The following is a 19,984-nucleotide window of genomic DNA, read 5'->3' on the forward strand; positions in this document are numbered from 1 at the left end:
TTGCTACAGATTCAAGAACCAGAACTTGCAAATATGTCTTTGTATTTTCTTTAATTTTTAAAGACACATGCTTATTTATTTCTTTAGCTTAGGTATTTGGTGGCATGGAGGAAGACAAGGATAAATCTCTCCTATTCCATTTCAAATGTTTTTTTACTTCTTTTTAGTACTATAAAATCTTGTGCCTTTTCATATCCGTGGTACCTAAGAAATCAAAATCTTAAAAATAATGCTGTGTAGGAGTCCCTGGGAGAAGAGATCGTATCCCAGGAGTTTTGTGTGGGTAACTGAGGACAGATTTGCAGATTTCAGCTCAATCTGGTTTAATTTTTTTTTAAGCTGTATCATAGGAAAATCGTGTTCATAAGGCTTGAAATTTAAAGAAGAGAGAAGAAGGGAAATCAGTCCTGTCCAGCACCTTCTGCCACCCCACCCTCTGGTGGAGGCTGTATGTGGGCTTCTCACTTAATCTTGAGAGTCGGTTTCCTTGAAGGGTTGCTTTTGACAGTTCAAAAAAGATAGGACTGCCATCTGGTATTTCAGTGGCATTGCAAGACAGTTAAGAGTGCAGGAATTGGGGTCAGGGCAGCCGGGATTTGAAATCTTGCTCGCAGCAATTATGAGATCACTGTGATTTAGGTCTGTGGGGTAGGGAGAATTATTATAAAGTTAAGTCCCATCACCCACCCTTGATCTCCATCAGTCCACCTTCACCTTCATTCTTGATATGAGTGAATGAATTCTGCTTGAACTTCATACTGCTAGGTTTTTCCCATACAGAATTTTTGAAGCAGCCACTAACAGTGACCTGGAGCAAGTCAACCCTCTCTAAGCCTCAACTTTTTATTGTAGAGGTTTCATGAGGATTACATGAGGAATACTTGACAAGACACCTGACATCAAGTTCAGGTATAAAAGATAGCTATGATTATGGTTAGCTACTCAGAATTTAAATATATGCCACTGCATACCTTTATTTTATTTCTTTCTGCTCAGGAGGACTTCAGCAGCAAATTAAGACAGCAATTATTTGATTACATTGCATCTGGTTGTTTGGAAGAAAACTTGTTTTCCCATAAAAGGAAGCAAATTACCAAGGCAAATCACAGACTATAAACAATATGAAAATACAGCTATGATAAAAAGAAAGTGTTCCTGCTGTTTTTATATGGAAGAATATCACTGGTATGAGGGATTATTTGCAAACACTCCCAAAATAGATTTTTTTGTTTACAATTAATTCTTCATGTTAGGATGGAAAGCACTATCTCAACCAGAGATTTTACCATGGTCCTTTAAGTACTTTGGAGGATATATACATTAATAAAATAACATACTAACCTCAGGTTTTATTCACAATATATAAAGCAATTCCAGACTACTAGGTGAAAGCATATAAAGCCAGTTGTAATGACCATTTTCCATGCTTTCAATAGTAATAACTCCCACTGCTTATGTTGTACAAAAAAATAAAATGGATAATTAAGGTAACCTTCTCTGTACTGTAACAAATTAAGAGGTAAAATTAATTTACTTTTGTTCTTTACCTTTTTTAATAACTGTCTTTCTCCAATCCATCCTTCATTTAGACTTGCCCTGAGAACTAAACACAAGTCAATGAAGATTTAAAAAGTAGAAAGGAGGAACTTCCCTTGTGGCCCAGTGATTGACAGTTCACCTCCCAGTACAGGGGACTCAGGTCCAATCCCTGGTTGGGGTACTAAGATCCCACATGCCTTGGGGCAACCACGCCCATGCCCCACAAGTACTGAAACCCATGCAGCCATAGAGCCCATGTTCCGCAACAAGAAAAGCCCACTCACCACAACTAGAGAAAGCCCACTCACCACAACTAGAGAAAGCCCACGCGCAGCAACAAAGATCCAGCTCAGCCAAAATTAAATAAGTAAACTTTTTTAAAAACAAATAAAAAGCAGAAAAGAATACACAACTAATAAACCTGACCAAAAAGGTAAAAACTAATTTTTCAATAGATAAAAATTCACCATATGTTTAGAATGTCCAAGTTAGAGTTTTCAAACAGCTACACTGACCCCTTGATGCTGTGCTCACTCACTTAGTCATGTTTGACTCTTTGCAACCCCATGGACTGCAGCCCGCCAGGCTCTTCCGTCCATGGAATTTTCCAGACAAGAATATCAGAATAGGTTGTCATTTCCTAATCTAGGGGATCTTTCCCAACCAGGGATCAAATCCAAGTCTCCTACATCTCCTGCCTTGGCAGGCAGGTTCTTTACCACTAGCACCGCCTGGGAAGCCCGTGCCTATACCTACACCTATACCTAGCTGCTGCTGCTTAGTCACTTCAGATGTGTCTGACTCTATGCAACCCCATGGACTGTAGCCCACCAGGCTCTTCTGCCCAGGGGATTCTCTAGGAAAGAATACTGGAGTAGATTGCCATGTCCTCCTCCAGGGGAATCTTCCCAACCCAGGGGTCGAACCCAGGTCTCCCACATTGCAAGTGGATTCTTTACCATCTGAGCTACCAGGGAAGCCCCATACCTATACCTCTCCTTATATCGTCAGTTGCTTTCACCATGAGAGGTAATCCTACTATTATAATTTCACATGGTAGGGTAGGGAGGATAGAGAAAAAATTAGTTAATGCCTCCTATACACCAGACATCGTGCTAGGGGCTATGGATACACAAGAACAGGACAAATAGAGTTCCTAGCTCCTGCCTTCATGAAGTTTACAGTCTACTGAGAAAAAAATTAACAAGTAAAGGACGCAAATATTTACTCATGTGAACAGTGCTATGACAGAAACACAGAGCTGAACAGAGAATGATGAGGAAGCCCCGGCTCCTCCATCTGGGATGGTGACAGAAGGCCTTTCCAAGGAAAAATTGTTAAAGCCTGACCCAGAAAGGCAAGAGGCGGAAGAGTTCACAAGTGCAATGTATCAAGGTGGGAGACTGACCAGCCTATTATAAAAGCTGTCAAAAGGCCATGTGACTGTGCTGTGGGTGGACCAGGGCCTGCAGAAGCAGCAGGAGAGGTGAGCACACCAGGAGAACTTCAGGAATGTGTTATGGGGTGTGTTTTTCCTTTTGTTAAGAAAATGGATAGCATTAGTCCAGAGGGAAACCAGTGAGAAGCAGCCTGATTTTTGTTTGAGAAAATGCACGATCAGCTCCATCAGATACATATTTCCTCAGTTTATTCTGAATTCAAGCATACCTATTCATAAGATGAACCAAAAGAGCCTAGAAACGAACTGAGACAAGCAAACAAGATGGCATGACCTTGGCTTAATCCTCACAGTACCACCACGAGAGAGGCTTCTGTGTTCTCCTTTTAGAGATGAGACGAATGTTCTGAAGGGTCAAGAGGTTAAGATACTCACCCAAGGGTGCCCTGGTAGGAAGGAACAAAACTAAGATTTCCATCCAGATACATCTGATGCCGTTACTGTGCTCAATCACATTTTCACTGTCATTCACAGGGTGCACATCCATGGTTAAAAGTAGGTACCAAGTAAAACTGGTATTATCATTCATCTCACATTTCATTCATTTTATATTTCACATTTTATATCTTGAAATTTTCATTTAAATTTTACATTTAATTTCTTTAAAATAAAATTAACACTTTATTTCTTTAAAATGTGGTGTTTTAGGGAATTCCCTGGTGGTCCAGTAGTTAGGACCCTACAGTTGCATTACCAAGGCCCAAGTTCAATTTCTGTTTGGAGAACTTATATCCCGCAAACAGTGTAGTCCTGCAAAAAAAAAAAAAAATTTTTAAATTAAATGTGGTGTTATGAATTTATTGATCCCACAAATGCTTACTGAGCTCCTCCTGTGTGTTCAGCACTGGGATAGTTACTGGAAAAGTTATGTGTGAGACTGACAAGGCAAATGAATAATCCTTAAAGTTAAAATAATAATCATGACATCATTTTGAGAATCATTATAAAAGGAGACTATAGATATAATTATAAAGTATGTTTAAAATTGATTACTGTTCATCTAAGGCTATCATTTGGCTTCTAATTTTGCACATATACTTTCACAAGACAAAGGTTTGATGGAAGGGAGAAATGAAGAGTTTGAAAACGAAGATATTGGTTCCTGGAGTAATCAAAATTATTCATACTGGAAATGATGGAATTAACTAAATGAGAAATGGAGCAATGGCTAATGATTTTCAGATACTCCTAAGCCATCCTAGGATAGAATTTCTATGACTCCATCAGTCAGCTAGTATCTTAAAGTCAACAGATGCATTAGCATTTTAGCATTTTCTCCTCTAAGCATTAATATAAAATGTGATTAAATTTCCTGACACCCCAAGTTCAGATTAGAAGTTTCCTCTCTACCCTTTTATCAATTTACACTTGTTTATCTCATGAGATTGTACTTGCCCATTAACTAGTTCAATCTCTCCTTAAACTACATGCTCCATGAGAACACTGATGACCAAATGCATCTCATTTACATGTGAATCTCTGGAACTGCGTGCATCCTCATGTGCATAGTAGGTGTTTGAAATATATTCTAGAAGGAATGTATAAGCCAACCATTGCTGAGACATTTAGGAACCTAGCACACGCAAAAGCAAAGGCTCAGTAAGTTCCCAGGGACTGGCATATACTCATACGACCAGAAGGTAGCAAACAGAATTCTGTACAAGCAACAGAGGCTAGACATAGAATCTACCAATTAAAGGAGGTCATTCTAAAATGCCAGTTGCAGTAACATGAATAGACCTAGAGATTGTCATATTGAGTGAAGTAAGTCAAACTGAAAAGGAGAAATATCATATGACATCCCTTATATGTGGAATCTAAAAAGAAATGATACAAATGAACTTCCTTACAAAACAGAAAAAGACACAGATTTAGAGAGTAAGCTTATGGTTGTGGGGTGAGGGAAGGATGAGGGGAAGGGATAGTTAGGGAGTTTGGATGGACATGTACACACTGCTATATTTAAAATGGATAACCAAGGACCTACTGTGTAGCATAGGGAACCCTGCTTAATGTTATGTAGCAGCCTGGATGGGAGAGGAGTTTGGGAGAGAATGTATACGTGTATATGTATGGTTGAGTCCCTTTGCTGCTCGCCTGAAACTATCACAACATTGTTCATTTATCTGCTACACCCCAACACAAAATAAAAAGATTTTAAAAAAATAAACAAAGGAGGTCATTCTAAGGAAGGGATGACACGATCTTGGTATAAGACTAAATTGTACTTCACATGATGTTTTGTTCTTTGTGCAGATGATGGAAGATTTCAAGGGCCTGCAGTTTCCAATCCATGAGGCCTGTGCACAATGTGAATCACTTCCCTGGCAGATTGTGTAGAAGTACTAGGAAATCGTGAGCATGAGGAATTTGTGAATCAGGATCTCAATTCTTTGCATACAGATATGATATTTGCTACCCCTCTCATCTGGACAACCCTGCAAAAAACAAAAAGGTACTTTATATGAGACAGGTCTTCAGTAAGTGTGAAGCAATCAGATCTTTCCAAACAAATAAACATTTTACATTACTGAGTATCCAAAGACCTGAAAATGGCCTTTAAAATGTTGAAAGTATCACACATTAGAACAGAGTCGTTAGAACTCCAGGCCACAAAAGTATTTATTCAGAAAAGCCAAACAACACTGGTGTTTTCTAAGGAGTGCTTTTTCATGCAAATAGGGCTGAACATCATGCCATTTCACTGCAGCTTGACAAGACGTACACCTTCACACAGGTATCCCTCTGTTTAAAGAAAAAGATATTGCACCCAGTTGGCTAAAAAACAAACTTGTGCAAATGGAATCCTGTTTTCCATTTGCACTTCACTGTACATTTGCAAGTATGCGCCCATAGGAACCTTTCTCCACCTGACGTAACTGAATGCTTAACCCTGTAAGAAATTGAGCCATAACGCCTGACCAGTGCTTGATATGCTTCTCACTGTTGGCTAGCTCTCTTTCCGTCAAGGGCTCTGCAACATTTCCTCAAGCCTAGAGTATTCCCTTGGCTTTGATTTTATGCCTCTGCCACACTCTAACAGTCATATGCCCCATTTCCCCAATCCCCGTCACGAGAATTTATCTGCTGTTCCACAGCTCCCTTTACAGAAAAATCACCATTACTGGAATCTGGCTCTCCTTTTCTCTATGTAACAGTCTAGCAGTGTCAATCCACAGTTCATGTTATTGTCTAAAACACAATATTCAGCAGCCCAAAAGTCTCGTAAGTGTGAAAGTGTTAGTCGCTCAGTCATGTACAACTTTTTGTGACCTCACGAACAAAAAAGTAGCCTGCCAGGCTCCTTTGTCCATGGAATTCTCCAGAGTGGGTTGTCATTCCCTTCTCCAGGGGATCTTCCCGACCCAGGGAAATGAGCCCAGGTCTCCCGCATCTCAGGCAGATTGTCTACCATCTGAGCTACCAGAAGTGCACCAGGTTATATATAAAGAATGGGTTGCCTCCTATTTTCACCCATGTAAGTAGTTTACAATCACATTATATCAGATACACTCAGAATAAAAAGTTGCTGTAAATGGGTATAACTGGGGCTTCCTAAGTGGCACTAATAGTAAAAGAACCCACCTGCCAATGCAGGAGATGTAAGAGATGCAGGTTCGATTCCTGGGGCAGGAAGATCCCCTGGAGAAGGAAATGGAAACCTACTATAGTATTCTTGCCTGGAGAATCCCAGGGACAGAGGAGCCTGGAGGGCTACAGTTCATGGGGTCTCAAAGAGGCAGACACAACTGAAGTGGCTTAGTACACACACACAAATGGGAGTGCAGAAATTATCAGAACTTTCTGCTTCAGAATGGAACTGATGAATACAAGTGGAAAAGTATGAATTTCTTCACATGGGGCAGTTTTTGAATGTGTCACACGGTAGCAGACTCGAGTACTCTTGTTATTGTTTAGTACCTAAGTTATGTCTGACTCTGCAACCCATGGACTGCAGCACACCAGGTTCCTCTGTCCTTCATGATCTCCCACTTTCCTTTCAAAGTCACACAGTAGAGCCACTCGGTGTGAAGCAAATGTCTTGTTTTCACTTCTGGAGCAATTTAAATGATCTTATTGTCAGGGGCATTTCTCAGTAACCATTTTCTATCACCGTGAAGGAAAATTCTCTCTAGGCTAAGATTCCTAAAACATTATTCTAATCCTTCAATGATTGAATATATAATTTAAATTATATCCTTAATTTTAAATTCTACCATATATTCTCCTAGATTCTGGAAAACCACACATTGAAAATAAGGTGGGGAGAAAAGCCATTATTAATGACTTGCATTATGGAATAGCAAAGGGAAGAAAAGAGTTACTGGAATCGGAAGCTTTTGAAGGGTTTATTGTTATGTTTATTCAGGTTCAATTAAAATCCGTAGCTTGAATTTCCTCTTTAAAAGTCACTTCTAGATGCTTTGGTTTGTTTTGTTTTTTTCTTTTTTTTTTTTTTTAACATGCATAGAATCAACAGACTGGACAGAGTATCCAGGAAGACTATTAAAAAGAATCAGGCGAGTTATTTACAGGAAGGACCTGCATTTTGTCATTCTCAGAGGTCCTTGAAATTACTTACTAACATCTCCTTAGCATTGCCTGGGTGACAGGAGCTGTCATCAGCACTTCCCATATAGCAACCCATTCAATTCTCGTAACCACACTGAGGCAAGCACCACTGTTACCGTCTCCATTTTCCAGGTGAGGAAACTAAAGCACAAAGTCAAGTGATTTGCCAGCGATCAAACAGGTAGGGATTCAAACTCAAACAGTCTGGGCTCCCACACCCAGGCTCTCAACCACCATTTCACGTTGCCTCTGCCTCTGATCACTAAGGAGCTAAGAATGGAGGGAGGGAGAAAGTAGAATTCCTTGGCAGTAAGAAGATTAAGAAGGCCAGCTAGTCATCCTCACAGCACACTTTGCATTCTAGCAGATCCCTCTCAATTTTGCAGCACTTTTCTGAATCCCAAGTCTCTCCTTGGGTTGTTCCTTAAACCCTGGCTCCACCCCAGCTTCAATTTGCTCCTGCTTGGGTGCATCAACTAAAAGGAAACCACAGGAGACTTTGCTGCTGGTAAGTGTTTTTCTCAGTTCCCTGGAGCTAGAATGTCTGTGCAGGTGCTAAGAGCTAGGCTAAGCACTTTACATACAAAATGGAATTCTCCCTGCAAGATGCCCTGCCCTTAGGACTCAGGGCAAGTCAGGAAATGCCATCATTACTACTAATCACACCAGAGCAATCACACCATCACTGCTCTCCAGTTCTTCTTTAAGAGATGATGTAATTGTAGATTCAAAACAGTGGCCTGTATGACCATAAAAGTCTGCTCTGTGATGACCTAAAGGGGTGGGATGGAGGAGGGGTGGGTGGGAGGGAGGCTCAAGAGGGAGGGGATATATGCATACTTATGGCTGATTCATGCTGTTGTACAGCAGAAACTAACACAACATTGTAAAGCAAATAAAATATACATTTTATATATATATATATATATGAGTTATGTGCTCAGTCGCTTCAGTAGTATCTGAATTGGCGGCCAAGTGGACTGTAGCCTACCAGGCTCCTGTGTCCATGGGATTCTCCAGGCATGAATACTGGAGTAGGTTGCTGTGCCCTCCTCCAAGAGATCTGCAATGGGCATTTAGTTTCCTTCTCTGAGAAATATTTATGAGTGCCTACAGTTTTGCAGGTTTTGGGCCAGGTGTATCACAAGGAATGTGACTGACAGTTCCCACCTTCACAGACTTCCTCTCTAATGTTACAGAAACAGTTAAATAAGCAGGTATAACGCAGTATTATTTGTGTCATGGTAAAAGAAAACAGGGTCCTTTGGAGCAAATATAAGAGGTACCTAATCTAGATGTGGTGCGCTAGAAAAGCTTCCCATAAAAGGAACCTGTAGATTTGGGACCTGAAGTATTTAATCAAAGCAGGTGGAGGCATAGTTCCAGGCAGAGGGAACATTACGTACAAAACTGAAGAACCAAGTGTATAACAGCATTCAGGATCTGAGGTTAAAAACGCAAGGGATGGGAGGGCAACAGAAAAGGCAAGGGACAGAAGCAGAAGTCATAACACAAACAGCTGTGATTCATGTTAGGAAGTGACATGGGGTCAGACTCACACGTTAGAAATCTCACCATATCTGCAGCAGGAAGAAAAGACCCAAAGGGGATCACAACAGACATGGATGGGAAGGACAATTTTATTTTCTTTGTAATAGTCTAGAAAAGCAATACCGGTAGCCTGGGCCAGAGTAGCATCAGTGGAGATGGGAAGAAATGGATGGATTTGAGGTGGATGACGGAAAAAAAAACAATAGAAATTGGAGTTTGGAGAGCTGGTAAGGGAGAAAGAAGAGCCACTCAGGTTTTATTCTTCCCTGGGGAACTGGGCAACTGATGAAACCATTTACTGAGATAAGGAATACACGGAGAGGTTTGGGAAACATATATAACAAGTTCAGTGGAGTTTCCACACAGTTGAACAAATCCAAGAATGCAAAATTAGAATAGCCAGTAGGCAACTTTCCCTGGCTATTCTAAAAATGATTCTCTCTCCCAGTCAACAGGAGCCTTCTTGGTAGGTTCACTGCATTCCTGATGGTAACTCAGCCTAGTGACAAGAACAGCAATGGAATCCTAAGTTCTAGGGCTTCCCTGCTGGCTCAGATGGTAAAGAATCTGCCTGTAACACAAGAGACCTGGGTTTGATCCCTGGTTTGGGAAGATCCCCTGGAAGAGGTCATGGCAACCCACTCCAGTATTCTTGCCTTGAGAATCCCCAGGGATGGAGGAGCCTGGTGGGTTACAGTCCATGGGGTTGCAAAGAGTCTGACACGACTGAGCGACTAAGCACGGCACAGGCAGTCCTTGGACGACGAGAAAGGAAAGCACAGGCCTGCTATATCATCAGAATCAACTTGAACAATGGAGAGAATAGGTCCCAATTGTTACTTGCCTATATGACAATTACGAAAAAACTAACAATAAGAAGGTGTCCTTCCCTTGCTTCCAAAACATATAGTATTTCAATCTGCCAAAGCAAATTAAAAATGGACTTGCCAGCAAATGAAACAACCAACAAAGAATTAATCTCCAAAATATACAAGCAGCTCATGCAGCTCAATACCAGAAAAACCAATGATCCAATCAAAAAGTGGGCCAAAGAACTAAACAGACATTTCTCCAAAGAATACATACAGATGGCTAAAAAAATACATGAAAAGATGCTCAACATCACTCATTATCAGAGAAAATGAAATCAAAACCACAATGAGGTACCATCTCACACCGGTCAGAATGGCTGTCATCAAAAAGTCTACAAACAATAAATGCTGGAAAGGGTGTGCAGAAAAGGGAACCCTTTTATTTTACACTGTTGGTGGGAATGCAAACTAGTACAGTGTGGAGATTCCTTTCAAAACTGGAAATAGAACTGCCATACAACTCAGCAACCCACTGCTGGGCATACGCACCAAGGAAACCAGAATTGAAAGAGACACAAGTACCCCGATGTTCACTGCAGCAGTCTTTACAACAGCTAGGACATGGAAGCAACCTAGACGTCCATCAGCAGACGAATGGATAAGGAAGTTGTGGTACATATACAGAATAGACTATTACTCAGCTATAAAAAAAAAAAGAACACATTTGAGTCAGTTCTAATGAGATGGATGCTATTATACAGAGTGAAATAAGTCAGAAAGAGAAATGCTAATATAGCATATTGACACATATACATGGAATTCAGAAAAATGGTAGCAATGATCCTATATGCAAGACAGTAAAAGGACACAGATGTAAAGAACAGAATTTTGGACTATGTAGGAGAGGCGAGGGTGGGATGATTTGAGAGAATACCACGGAAACATATATATTACCACATGTAAACTAGAAGACCAGTGCAAGCTCGATGCATGAAGCAGGGCACACAAAGCCAGTGCTCTGGGACAACCCAGAGAGATGGGGTGGGGAGGGAGCTGGGAAGGGGTTTCAGGACAGGGGGACACATGTGCACACGTGGCTGATTCATGTCAATGCATGGCAAAAGCCACCGAAAGGTTGTAAAGTAATTAGCTTCCAATTGAAATAAATAAATTAATTTTTTAAAAATAAATTAAAAAAGAAATCAAGATCCTAAATAAATTTAAAAAAATGGGCTTTCCAACACTTGTGAAGATTTCTTGCAAGAAATTCTGAACTTGAATCTGATCAAGCCTTAGAATCTGGTGTTGAGCTCTAACAAATTTACAGAAAATGCAGGGGTAAGAAAAAATATGTTACTGACATCACAGAGATCATAGAGATGGATGAGCAAAACCCAGAATGCCGGACATTTGACATGACAAATAGCTTGGTTTCTTCAAACAAATAAACTGAAAGAAAAAATAAAAAAAGAAAGGAGAGAGAGAGAAAAAGAGTGAAGGGGGGTAGGAGGAAGGAAGGGAGAAATAAAAAGATGTAAGATTTTTGTCACTTTGTGGTAATGTCATATGCAATATTCTTTTTCTTTTATAGACAGCAATAAAAGATAATAAACAGGGACTTTCCTGGTGGTGCTTTCCTGGAGGCTAAGAATCTAGCTGCGAGTGCAGGGGACACAGGTTCGATCCCCTCTTCTGGGAAGACTCGACATGCCTCGAAACAACTAAGTCCATGAGCCACAATGACTGACGTCCCCATGCCTAGAGCTGTGCTCTGCAACAAGAAAAGCCATTGCAATGAGAAGCCCAAACACCACAACTAGAGAGTAGCCCTCACTCACTGCAACTAGAGAAAAGCCCATGCACAGACACAGAGACCCAGGGTCTCCAAGAATACAAAAGGTAATGGATGTACCTCACTTGACTCTTGGTTCAAGCAAGACAACTTAAAAAAAAAAAAATACTGTAAGAGAATCAAAGCTTGCACACCAACTAGACATCAGAAGATATCAAAGTACTATTTGTTTTGTATGCGATAATGTTACTGTGATGCATGTTAAAATTCATTTTATTTTAAAAACATATAGTTTTTAATGGAGGAATGAAATGATTAATACCTGAAATTTGTTTCAAAATAATCCAGTGCAAACAGAAGAGAAAGTGGGTAGGGATATGTGAAACAAGATTAGTCTGGTAATAATCACTGTAACTTTTGGAGCTGGGTGTTTCTACATTTGGGTGTTTGAAAATTTACATACTGAAATGTTTTAGCTGACTTGCCAAGAAATGCAGGATTTGAGGAAAGCTAGAGCAAAGACCAAAGAAAAGAGCAACAGTCAGCTGTGATGCAGAGATTGAACATCACCTCTGCTTTCAGAAGAACTGTTTCTGGGCATGGACCGGCACTCTCTCCTCTGTCCAGTCACCCCTCTCCACGGTTTGCGCTTGGAGGTGCTCCAAATGGAGCTCGGCGGTGTTTTCTCTGTTTATGATTTCTTTGATAAGATCCAAATCTCTTCAGGAGGTCAGAATCATTTGGTCTTCTCTTTCTAATCATATATATACATATCCCCGCCCACACACATATATATACATATATGTTTTAACATATCAAGGGACTTGGGGGCAATCACAGAGTTCTCCCCCTTTTTTCTCACATACTGACATTTCTCTTGCTGCCAAATTCATTCAGGGAGGCCAGAGACTTAGGAAGAATCTACTCAAATCATCTCTTACAAGGAATCAGGTTCAGGTAACATACCCTGTTTAGCATGAAAGTGAAAACAAATGACATAATAGAATATTTTCCTAACATGCAGAAGAAGGGGTCGACAGAGGATGAGATGATTAGATGGCATCACCAACTCAATGGACATGAGTCTGAGAAAACTTCAGGAGGTAGTGAAGGACAGGGAAGTCCATGGAGTCTCAAAGAATCAGACATGACGCAGTGACTGAACAACTAACATGTTTATAGTACTGTTACATTGAGCCCAATGGTCAGAGAACAGCATTTTAAAGAGACAAGAAAAAACCGATACCCACCGCCCCTGTCCTTTATCATCACCAGCCAATATCTCCCGAGCAGGGTCTAGGCTGACTTCATGATGAAGCCTTATACTTAGATTATGTTATACATTTAAATTATAAATTATAAAATGAGAAGGCACAGGCCTTAAGAACACTCCCTTTGGGATACAAAGTCAGCTGATCAACAACCATTAAAAGGTTTCTTATGTACAAAAACCTCTGAAAAAAGTAACACCATGCCTTGAAAATATTGTAACTATAATGTGTAAGGCTCGGAGAACCGCACTCTGAAAAGGACACTCAGGGACAGCCTCTAGTGGACTGACAAAGTTTATTATCCAATTGTGTAGTTTTATAATTTTCAGGGACTAGAGCATAAGGCTGACTTGCACGTAGCCATTCCAGATAAACATTAAAACATTCAAGCATAAAATACAGTTCCTACCGCCCAAGCCATAACATAGCTTTGGCGAAACTCTAAAGGGAGTCTTATTACGAAACAACAGTTCTTGCTCTCAGAAACAGGTGGTCAGAAGGAAGACTTTGAACGCCTCAAGGCCAGACGTATTGACCCTTCGTGATCCGTTCCCAGCCTTGGGCACTCAGTGAACGCTCATAACCCTTTGTTATGCTCGTCCCAGCTTCCAACCTTTGTCATGAGTGGAGCAAATACATTTTCAGTATTTGCTTAAAGCCTTCCAGCTCCTCCACATAATGACAGGACAGAACTTTACTGACATCTTGATTGTGGCATAAAGAGAAAGAGCTTGAGAGCAGGAATGACTGGAGCATGAGGAAAGGGGAGCATCTAAGATGGAAAAGACAGAAAAGCATCACGGAAAGAGGAGAGGTGGGTAAACACCCCGAGAAGGCAATGGCACCCCACTCCAGTACTCTTGCCTGGAAAATCCCACGGACGGAGGAGCCTGGTGGGCTGCAGTCCATGGGGTCGCGAAGAGTCAGACACGACTGAGCGACTTCACTTTCACTTTTCACTTTCATGCATTGGAGAAGGAAATGGCAACCCACTCCAGTGTTCTTGCCTGGAGAATCCCAGGGACAGGGGAGCCTGGTGGGCTGCCGTCTATGGGGTCGCACAGGGTCGGACACGACTGAAGCGACTTAGCAGCAGCAGGTAAACACCAGACCTTCCCGGTTTGGACTTTGCTGTTCTGTGGTTTCATTTTGAATGTGCCAACATCAATTTTTATTGTCCATATTTCTATGGACAATAAAAATTGAAGTCATCATTGGTAACTTTTGAGGAACAAGGAAAAAGAAAGCTAAAATTATTTCAAGATAGATGCTTTTCTGCCTGTTTTCCTTTAAAAACTCACCCTTTTACAAGTTTTAAAATCAACCCTGGGTAAGTTACTCACAATGGCTAGAACCACCATTTCTTCCTAATACAAGGTCATGAAGAATTCTAAGAAATCATTTCCTAATCTACTTTTCTCCAACACCCCCATCTCAATCAACCACCCTGAAGATATATACTATGTATACAAAGCAATTTAGAAACTTTGGTAGAAACAATCTTTTGAATGTAAGGAAACCAAGTAAAGAGAAAAAAGGTTAAAATGCACTTCCAAGTAGTAATCTATTGAAAAGGCAATGAATCGATGTCTCTATCTATGATTCACAGAACTCAGTTTATGTTTTGGGATGTTATGAATGAAACTCTCTACTTGCGGTCAGGTTATCACAATTCTATTAGAGGCAAATGCCTTTGAATCTGAATGCTTTCAGGCATTTGTCTAAAGTAATTCACTCATAGGAATAAGATTAAGGAAATGTACATAATCTTCTCCAATAAAGAACAACTTCCCCTCTCACTAAGGCATTGGAAGAGGGCTCTAAATAAGAGGTGCGTTTATTTCCATATACCTGTGATTTTGTTCCTAAGTGGTGTGAATGGCTATTGATTCAATATCAGGACTTCTGTCTTCCAAATTACTTAACTTATTCCATCTGGAAGTGAATCAAGAAGTCATCTTCTGATGTTTATATTGCCTTCCATACAATACTTGGAAAGAAAACAGAAGTAATTATTTACCTAGTTGGATAAAAAAGAGGGGAAAATACCTTCTTGTTGTTTTAAATTAAAACAATTAAAATACTTTGTGAGGCAATCCTAGGACAGACATTTCTATGTTCTTATACCACTCACATTTTCTTGCTTGCTGATAAGTGAATCATAATCCATAGTATCTCACATATTGTATTCTGGTGTATAAGCAGTGTAAACAAACACATTTCTTGCCGCCCTGTTGAACACACACAAACATCTCTTGACATTTTTTCTAGTTTTACATTAAACAGTCAAAACTACTTGATGTTGATCATCAATTCTAGGCCTACATGAAGACTGAATGAGGTAAGAATCTAACCTGTTAATAACTGACAGATCTCCCTGGAAAATCTAGAAGAAAATTAAGCAAACAGAGGAAGAAGGGGTCTCTCCTCATGACTGTCAACCACCATTTGCAATGTATTAATTTCTTGCTGTTCATTTTTATTGTGGTATGGATCCAGGCAAAGTGATTCTGCATTATCCCTTGGTTATTAGAAGAGTCTTACTTCTTGGAGTTCATTCCTTGGAACTAGGAAGTTTGACACCACATATCTATATCTTTATCTACAGATATTTTCATAACCTAGGAGGCAGTTGGGATCCCCTACAAAGAACACCTTTGCTGTTGATTGGTTGTTCGTTTGTTTTTTTTTTTTAAATGGAGGAAGTGCTCCTTGAGACACATACTGCTCTTCAGACCACTGCCCTTCAAACCTGGATGGCAGGCAGGTGGTGGTTTCTGGGCTCCATGCCCTCTGCAGTGCATGCAGCGGCTCAGGGTTGGCGATTGGTTGATTGGCAGGGCTTGGGGCATCTTTGCATACAGGCAATGGCCTGCTTTAGAGCACCTCCCAGAGTTTTGGCCCATTAACCCAAGCACAACAGCTTGATGAATTAATGCTTATAGAGGCACAGTTGGCAGCTTCTAATTAAATAATTATGGCTAAGCAGCTGCACGGAAGCTGTCATGCACCCTAGAAAGCCAGCTGTCAGCTTTATTGATCCTGAGACTGAGGAAGAGTTAACACTTAGCTCTGGTTGTTGGGTACAAAGAGCAAGTATATTATATGCAGTATATGTGCTGTGCAATAAGAAGTTGTTGCATATTTGTGCTAATCTGTCCATGGAGTAATGAAGAGCAACCTCCTCCCTGGCATCCTCTCAGCAATCCAACAAAAAAAAGGAGGTGATTATATGATTAGAGAACAGAGTCTGTCTGGAGCAATCTACAGACGGCTTAGTATTATACAGATGAGTCCTTGATAAACACAGAAATGTCACTGAACTAGCAGGCAACTCAGGCTCTAAGTCTCATTTAGATGAGCAAGTGATTGGAATCAAGTGTGGTCTTTTTGAGGGGGTATGACTGATGTGTTTTCTTCTGCTTGACTAAAGTTTCTTAAGAGGCCGTTTTCAGATACTAGAAATTGGGGAACAGGTGACTATCACAAAACTAGATTTAAATTCAACGATGCATTTTTTTTCCAAGTTAGAAGATGTCTGTTCTACAGAGTCACAGATAATGTCATATTCCTTTATAGAAAGCTAAAAAGCTAAAGCTTTATCTCTACGCTAATGGAAAACTCACCAGAAGGAAGAAAGCAGAATCTGGCCACTAAGCCCCAACACAGGGAAACGTATAGATTATAGATAGCAGCCATAGATAGGGGTATTGAGCCAAATAATGTTTGTTACAGAACATCAGAATGCGACTGAACTGCTAGATGATTCCACTTTTCTCCACAGGCTGTTCTTTCTATACAATCCATGTGTTTTCACTTCTAAAAACCAAATCTGTGATAACCCAGTACAGAACAACTTGGCTTCCCGCAGGCCTTGTCACCAAGGCTCCCAACATCATCTCCAAAGGAATAAACACAACTGTAGGCAAAACTCAGTCCAACAGATTCAGTCACACCTTAACGTGTAGAGACATTTAGATATTTCAATCCTCAAAATTTATGGATTTGCCTTAAAATAAGAATAGGGAAAAGCTGGAAACATATTTCTCATGGAATGCACTTCACCCAGCTCCCAGACCTGTTGAAAATCAGCAGTTCATCAAGCACTGAACTTTACAGACTGACTGATTGCTTTCCTCCCAGAGATCAATGGCTTATGGTTAATTTACAGTAATTCTTAAAATAAGGCATTCTGTACAGTAAATTGTCATTTAAACAACTGGACTGACTCTAAGAAACTCTACTATAAAGACTTCAGTGCAATTGTTTCCTTTATTTTTTTCTCTTCTGGTTTCCTCTTATGCCAGTGATTCTATCACCTCCTTTATCTGAAGCTGACTGTGTGTGATTGACAGTTCTCAAGGATTCATTCCTTTTGGGTGAATCCTAAATGCAGCTCAGCTTAATTAAGTCTGCAGTGCAACTCAAATCTCAGTACAAATTGCTAAGGAATCAAATCACAAATTCGTGAACGCCTAGGCAGGCAAATTTCAGACTTGGGGTCGGGGGGGGGGGAAGGGGTCTTTCATCAGTCTGTACTGCCATCTAGCCAAGATCACATCATTCAGTGCAACATCCATTTTGCTTTCAACGTCCCTGATGAAAGCCAGTCTTCAGAAACCAGCTTAATAGACTCCAAAGTTCAGATAAGACAACAGTCAGCAGCACTTCAGCCACTCTGAGCCTGCCGAACTCCCATGACCTAACAGCCAAGTTCTCATCATTGCCTTATCTTCACAGTTCAATATCTGACAGACACACATATCTATTTTCATTTCACATATTACCTATACCAATATCATTTGTATACTGTCATTTTGAGGCCTTTAAATAGTCTGTGAGTTGATTGGGAAAACAAAAGTTACCTTAGGTAAAACATGAAAGCTGATTATAACCTCTAATCTCCTAGCTATACCTCAAGAGTTAAAAAAATAAAATAAAAATCCCAAACAGCATTCCTTAGACATAGACTGAACACGCAGACCATATATACATATATATCTATTAAACAAATCCATACACATGAAAAACAATAAGAACACTCTGTACTTACGGTAGAAGACGTACTCGGTGTAACTTGACCAGATCTTGTCATCTGTATATTGGTTGACGAAAGATGCTGTCACTGAGGAGTTACAGGCCACCATGTGGAATCCACATTCTGACAACATATCAAAAGCCCTTTCCAGATGCCTGAATTTGAGATAAAATCTGGATGTGTATCTTTCTGGGGCTCGGTCAGGGTCTCTGCTCTCATTCAAAGTTTCTCCAAAGACCTCCTTCGCCAAGGAAATCCTTCCACAAACCAAAATCCGGGGAACTCTCCGAAACTTGGCATCCGCCTGCCCCTCTCTGCCCATGGTGCAGGACCCCCTGTAACCCACAGTAATAAAACCCCACTTGCGGTCAGCAGGGAGCAACGAGGAAGGGGGGCAGATTCTCGTGTCACTTCCTTGGGAGGCATCTTCAAAGTCACTGTGGCAGAATTCATCTGGGCTTTGCTTGATTTCATCGGGGGTCAGGAGTTTGACCAAGTCTGGGAGCTGGAAGTACTCAGCTTCTCTTTTCAGTCTTCCCCTTTCTGGAAAGTGATCAGGCAGGACCACCTGCCTGTCCCTGAGATAGTCCAGAATATAACGGAACAAGAATCCATCTCTGTCAATGAAAAACCTTCCCTTGGAGTCCTTGGCTAGGTCGTTAGCTGTGTCTCTCTTTGGGGAAAACATTTTCCACAGGAGGGAATGAGGGATGCTTATTAATGTGGAATGGCGAGTGAAATAAACTTGACCCCCAACATTCAGCTCCACGACCTCAGGGAAGGAGTAGGGAACTGCAGCCCCTTGTTCTCGAGCATAATAACGACTACAGTTGCCACTCAGAGCCATGGTCCCTTTCTTCTTTCTCTTCTCCTATTTTGATGTGAAGGAGCGATCCAATGGAGTCACAACCTGATCCTTTGCAGCAACTTATAAGGGAGGAAGAGGATGCTAACTTGTTAAAAACAACCTCCTCTTACCCCAGTTTTTTTTCCCCCAACAAAGCAAAATTTCAAAGAGTCCACAGGTGAAGTGATGCTACAGAAGTAGTTTAAACCCTGGCAGGTGGTGAGCTATGACTTCATGGAATATAATCAACTCATCTGCATCCAGTTTTCCCCCAAGCTCAGTAGGCAAGGCCGGTCAGGTCCCCAGTTACTGAGAGGTCTGTCTGCAGGAAAAGAGAGAAAATTATTTCCTCAAACACAGCATGAGTCAGAAAAAAAGAGACTGCTGGAGAGAGGAGAGGGAGGTAGAAGGAGGGAGGGAAACTGAAAGGGAGGGAGGGAGAGATTATTTTACATAAGCAGCCCTGGAATTACTGATTTCAGCCATTCTTCAACTAAATCATAGCTTCTTTCAAGGTATTTCGTGTCTACATATTTATCTATATCCCTCTGTCTCTAGCATTTAGTATTAAAAACATTTCTATTTGATTTCTGCATTAAAAATGAATATGCAATTTTCAACTTTTAAAAGGAGATTTATTTTCTTTCCTCAGCTGGAGAGGAAAAGCAATAAGCCCTGGAACTTACCTCAGTGAGTGCTGGAAACAGTTCTTGTGAAGAAATACCCATTTGCAAAGCAGTCCAAATCCCCAGCCACACACAGAGTCTGGAGCTTGTCAAAATCCCAAACAGGTAAAATACAGAGGTATCAATGAAAAGTGCCAGAGAGATGTGCTCTTAGAAAATAATAATTATATATATAAATATTTATATAAATGTATATTTGCGTATATGTATGTATATATTCACTTCCAATCTCAAGTTAAAACAAGTCACAAAAAAGTTAAACCGTGACTAGAGGTGGTTGGATTGAAGAAGCAAAGCAGAGAAAAATATTCAAAGCTTCTCCAGGAAGGAAAAAAAAAAAAAATCAAACCTTTGGAAAGAATCCTTAAAACAAAAGAGAGTTGCAAGAGGTACCGGGACTTGGAAGCTTTTCAGAAA

General features: G+C 40.6%; 1 protein-coding gene across 1 annotated transcript in view; it reads right to left on the minus strand.

Moving 5' to 3' along the window:
• KCTD16 (potassium channel tetramerization domain containing 16) overlaps nt 1-19,701 on the minus strand; it is a 309,039-nt gene extending 289,338 nt beyond the window's left edge. The window contains exons 1-2 of the mRNA XM_013965656.2: nt 19,568-19,701; nt 18,050-19,203 (exon numbers count right to left, since the gene is read on the minus strand). Coding sequence (XP_013821110.2) covers nt 18,050-18,881 — 832 coding nt within the window. The 5' untranslated portion in view covers nt 18,882-19,203; nt 19,568-19,701. The remainder of the gene's footprint in view (nt 1-18,049; nt 19,204-19,567) is intronic.

This window comes from Capra hircus, chromosome 7 (assembly GCF_001704415.2).
Source record: "Capra hircus breed San Clemente chromosome 7, ASM170441v1, whole genome shotgun sequence".
Lineage (NCBI taxonomy): Eukaryota > Metazoa > Chordata > Mammalia > Artiodactyla > Bovidae > Capra > Capra hircus.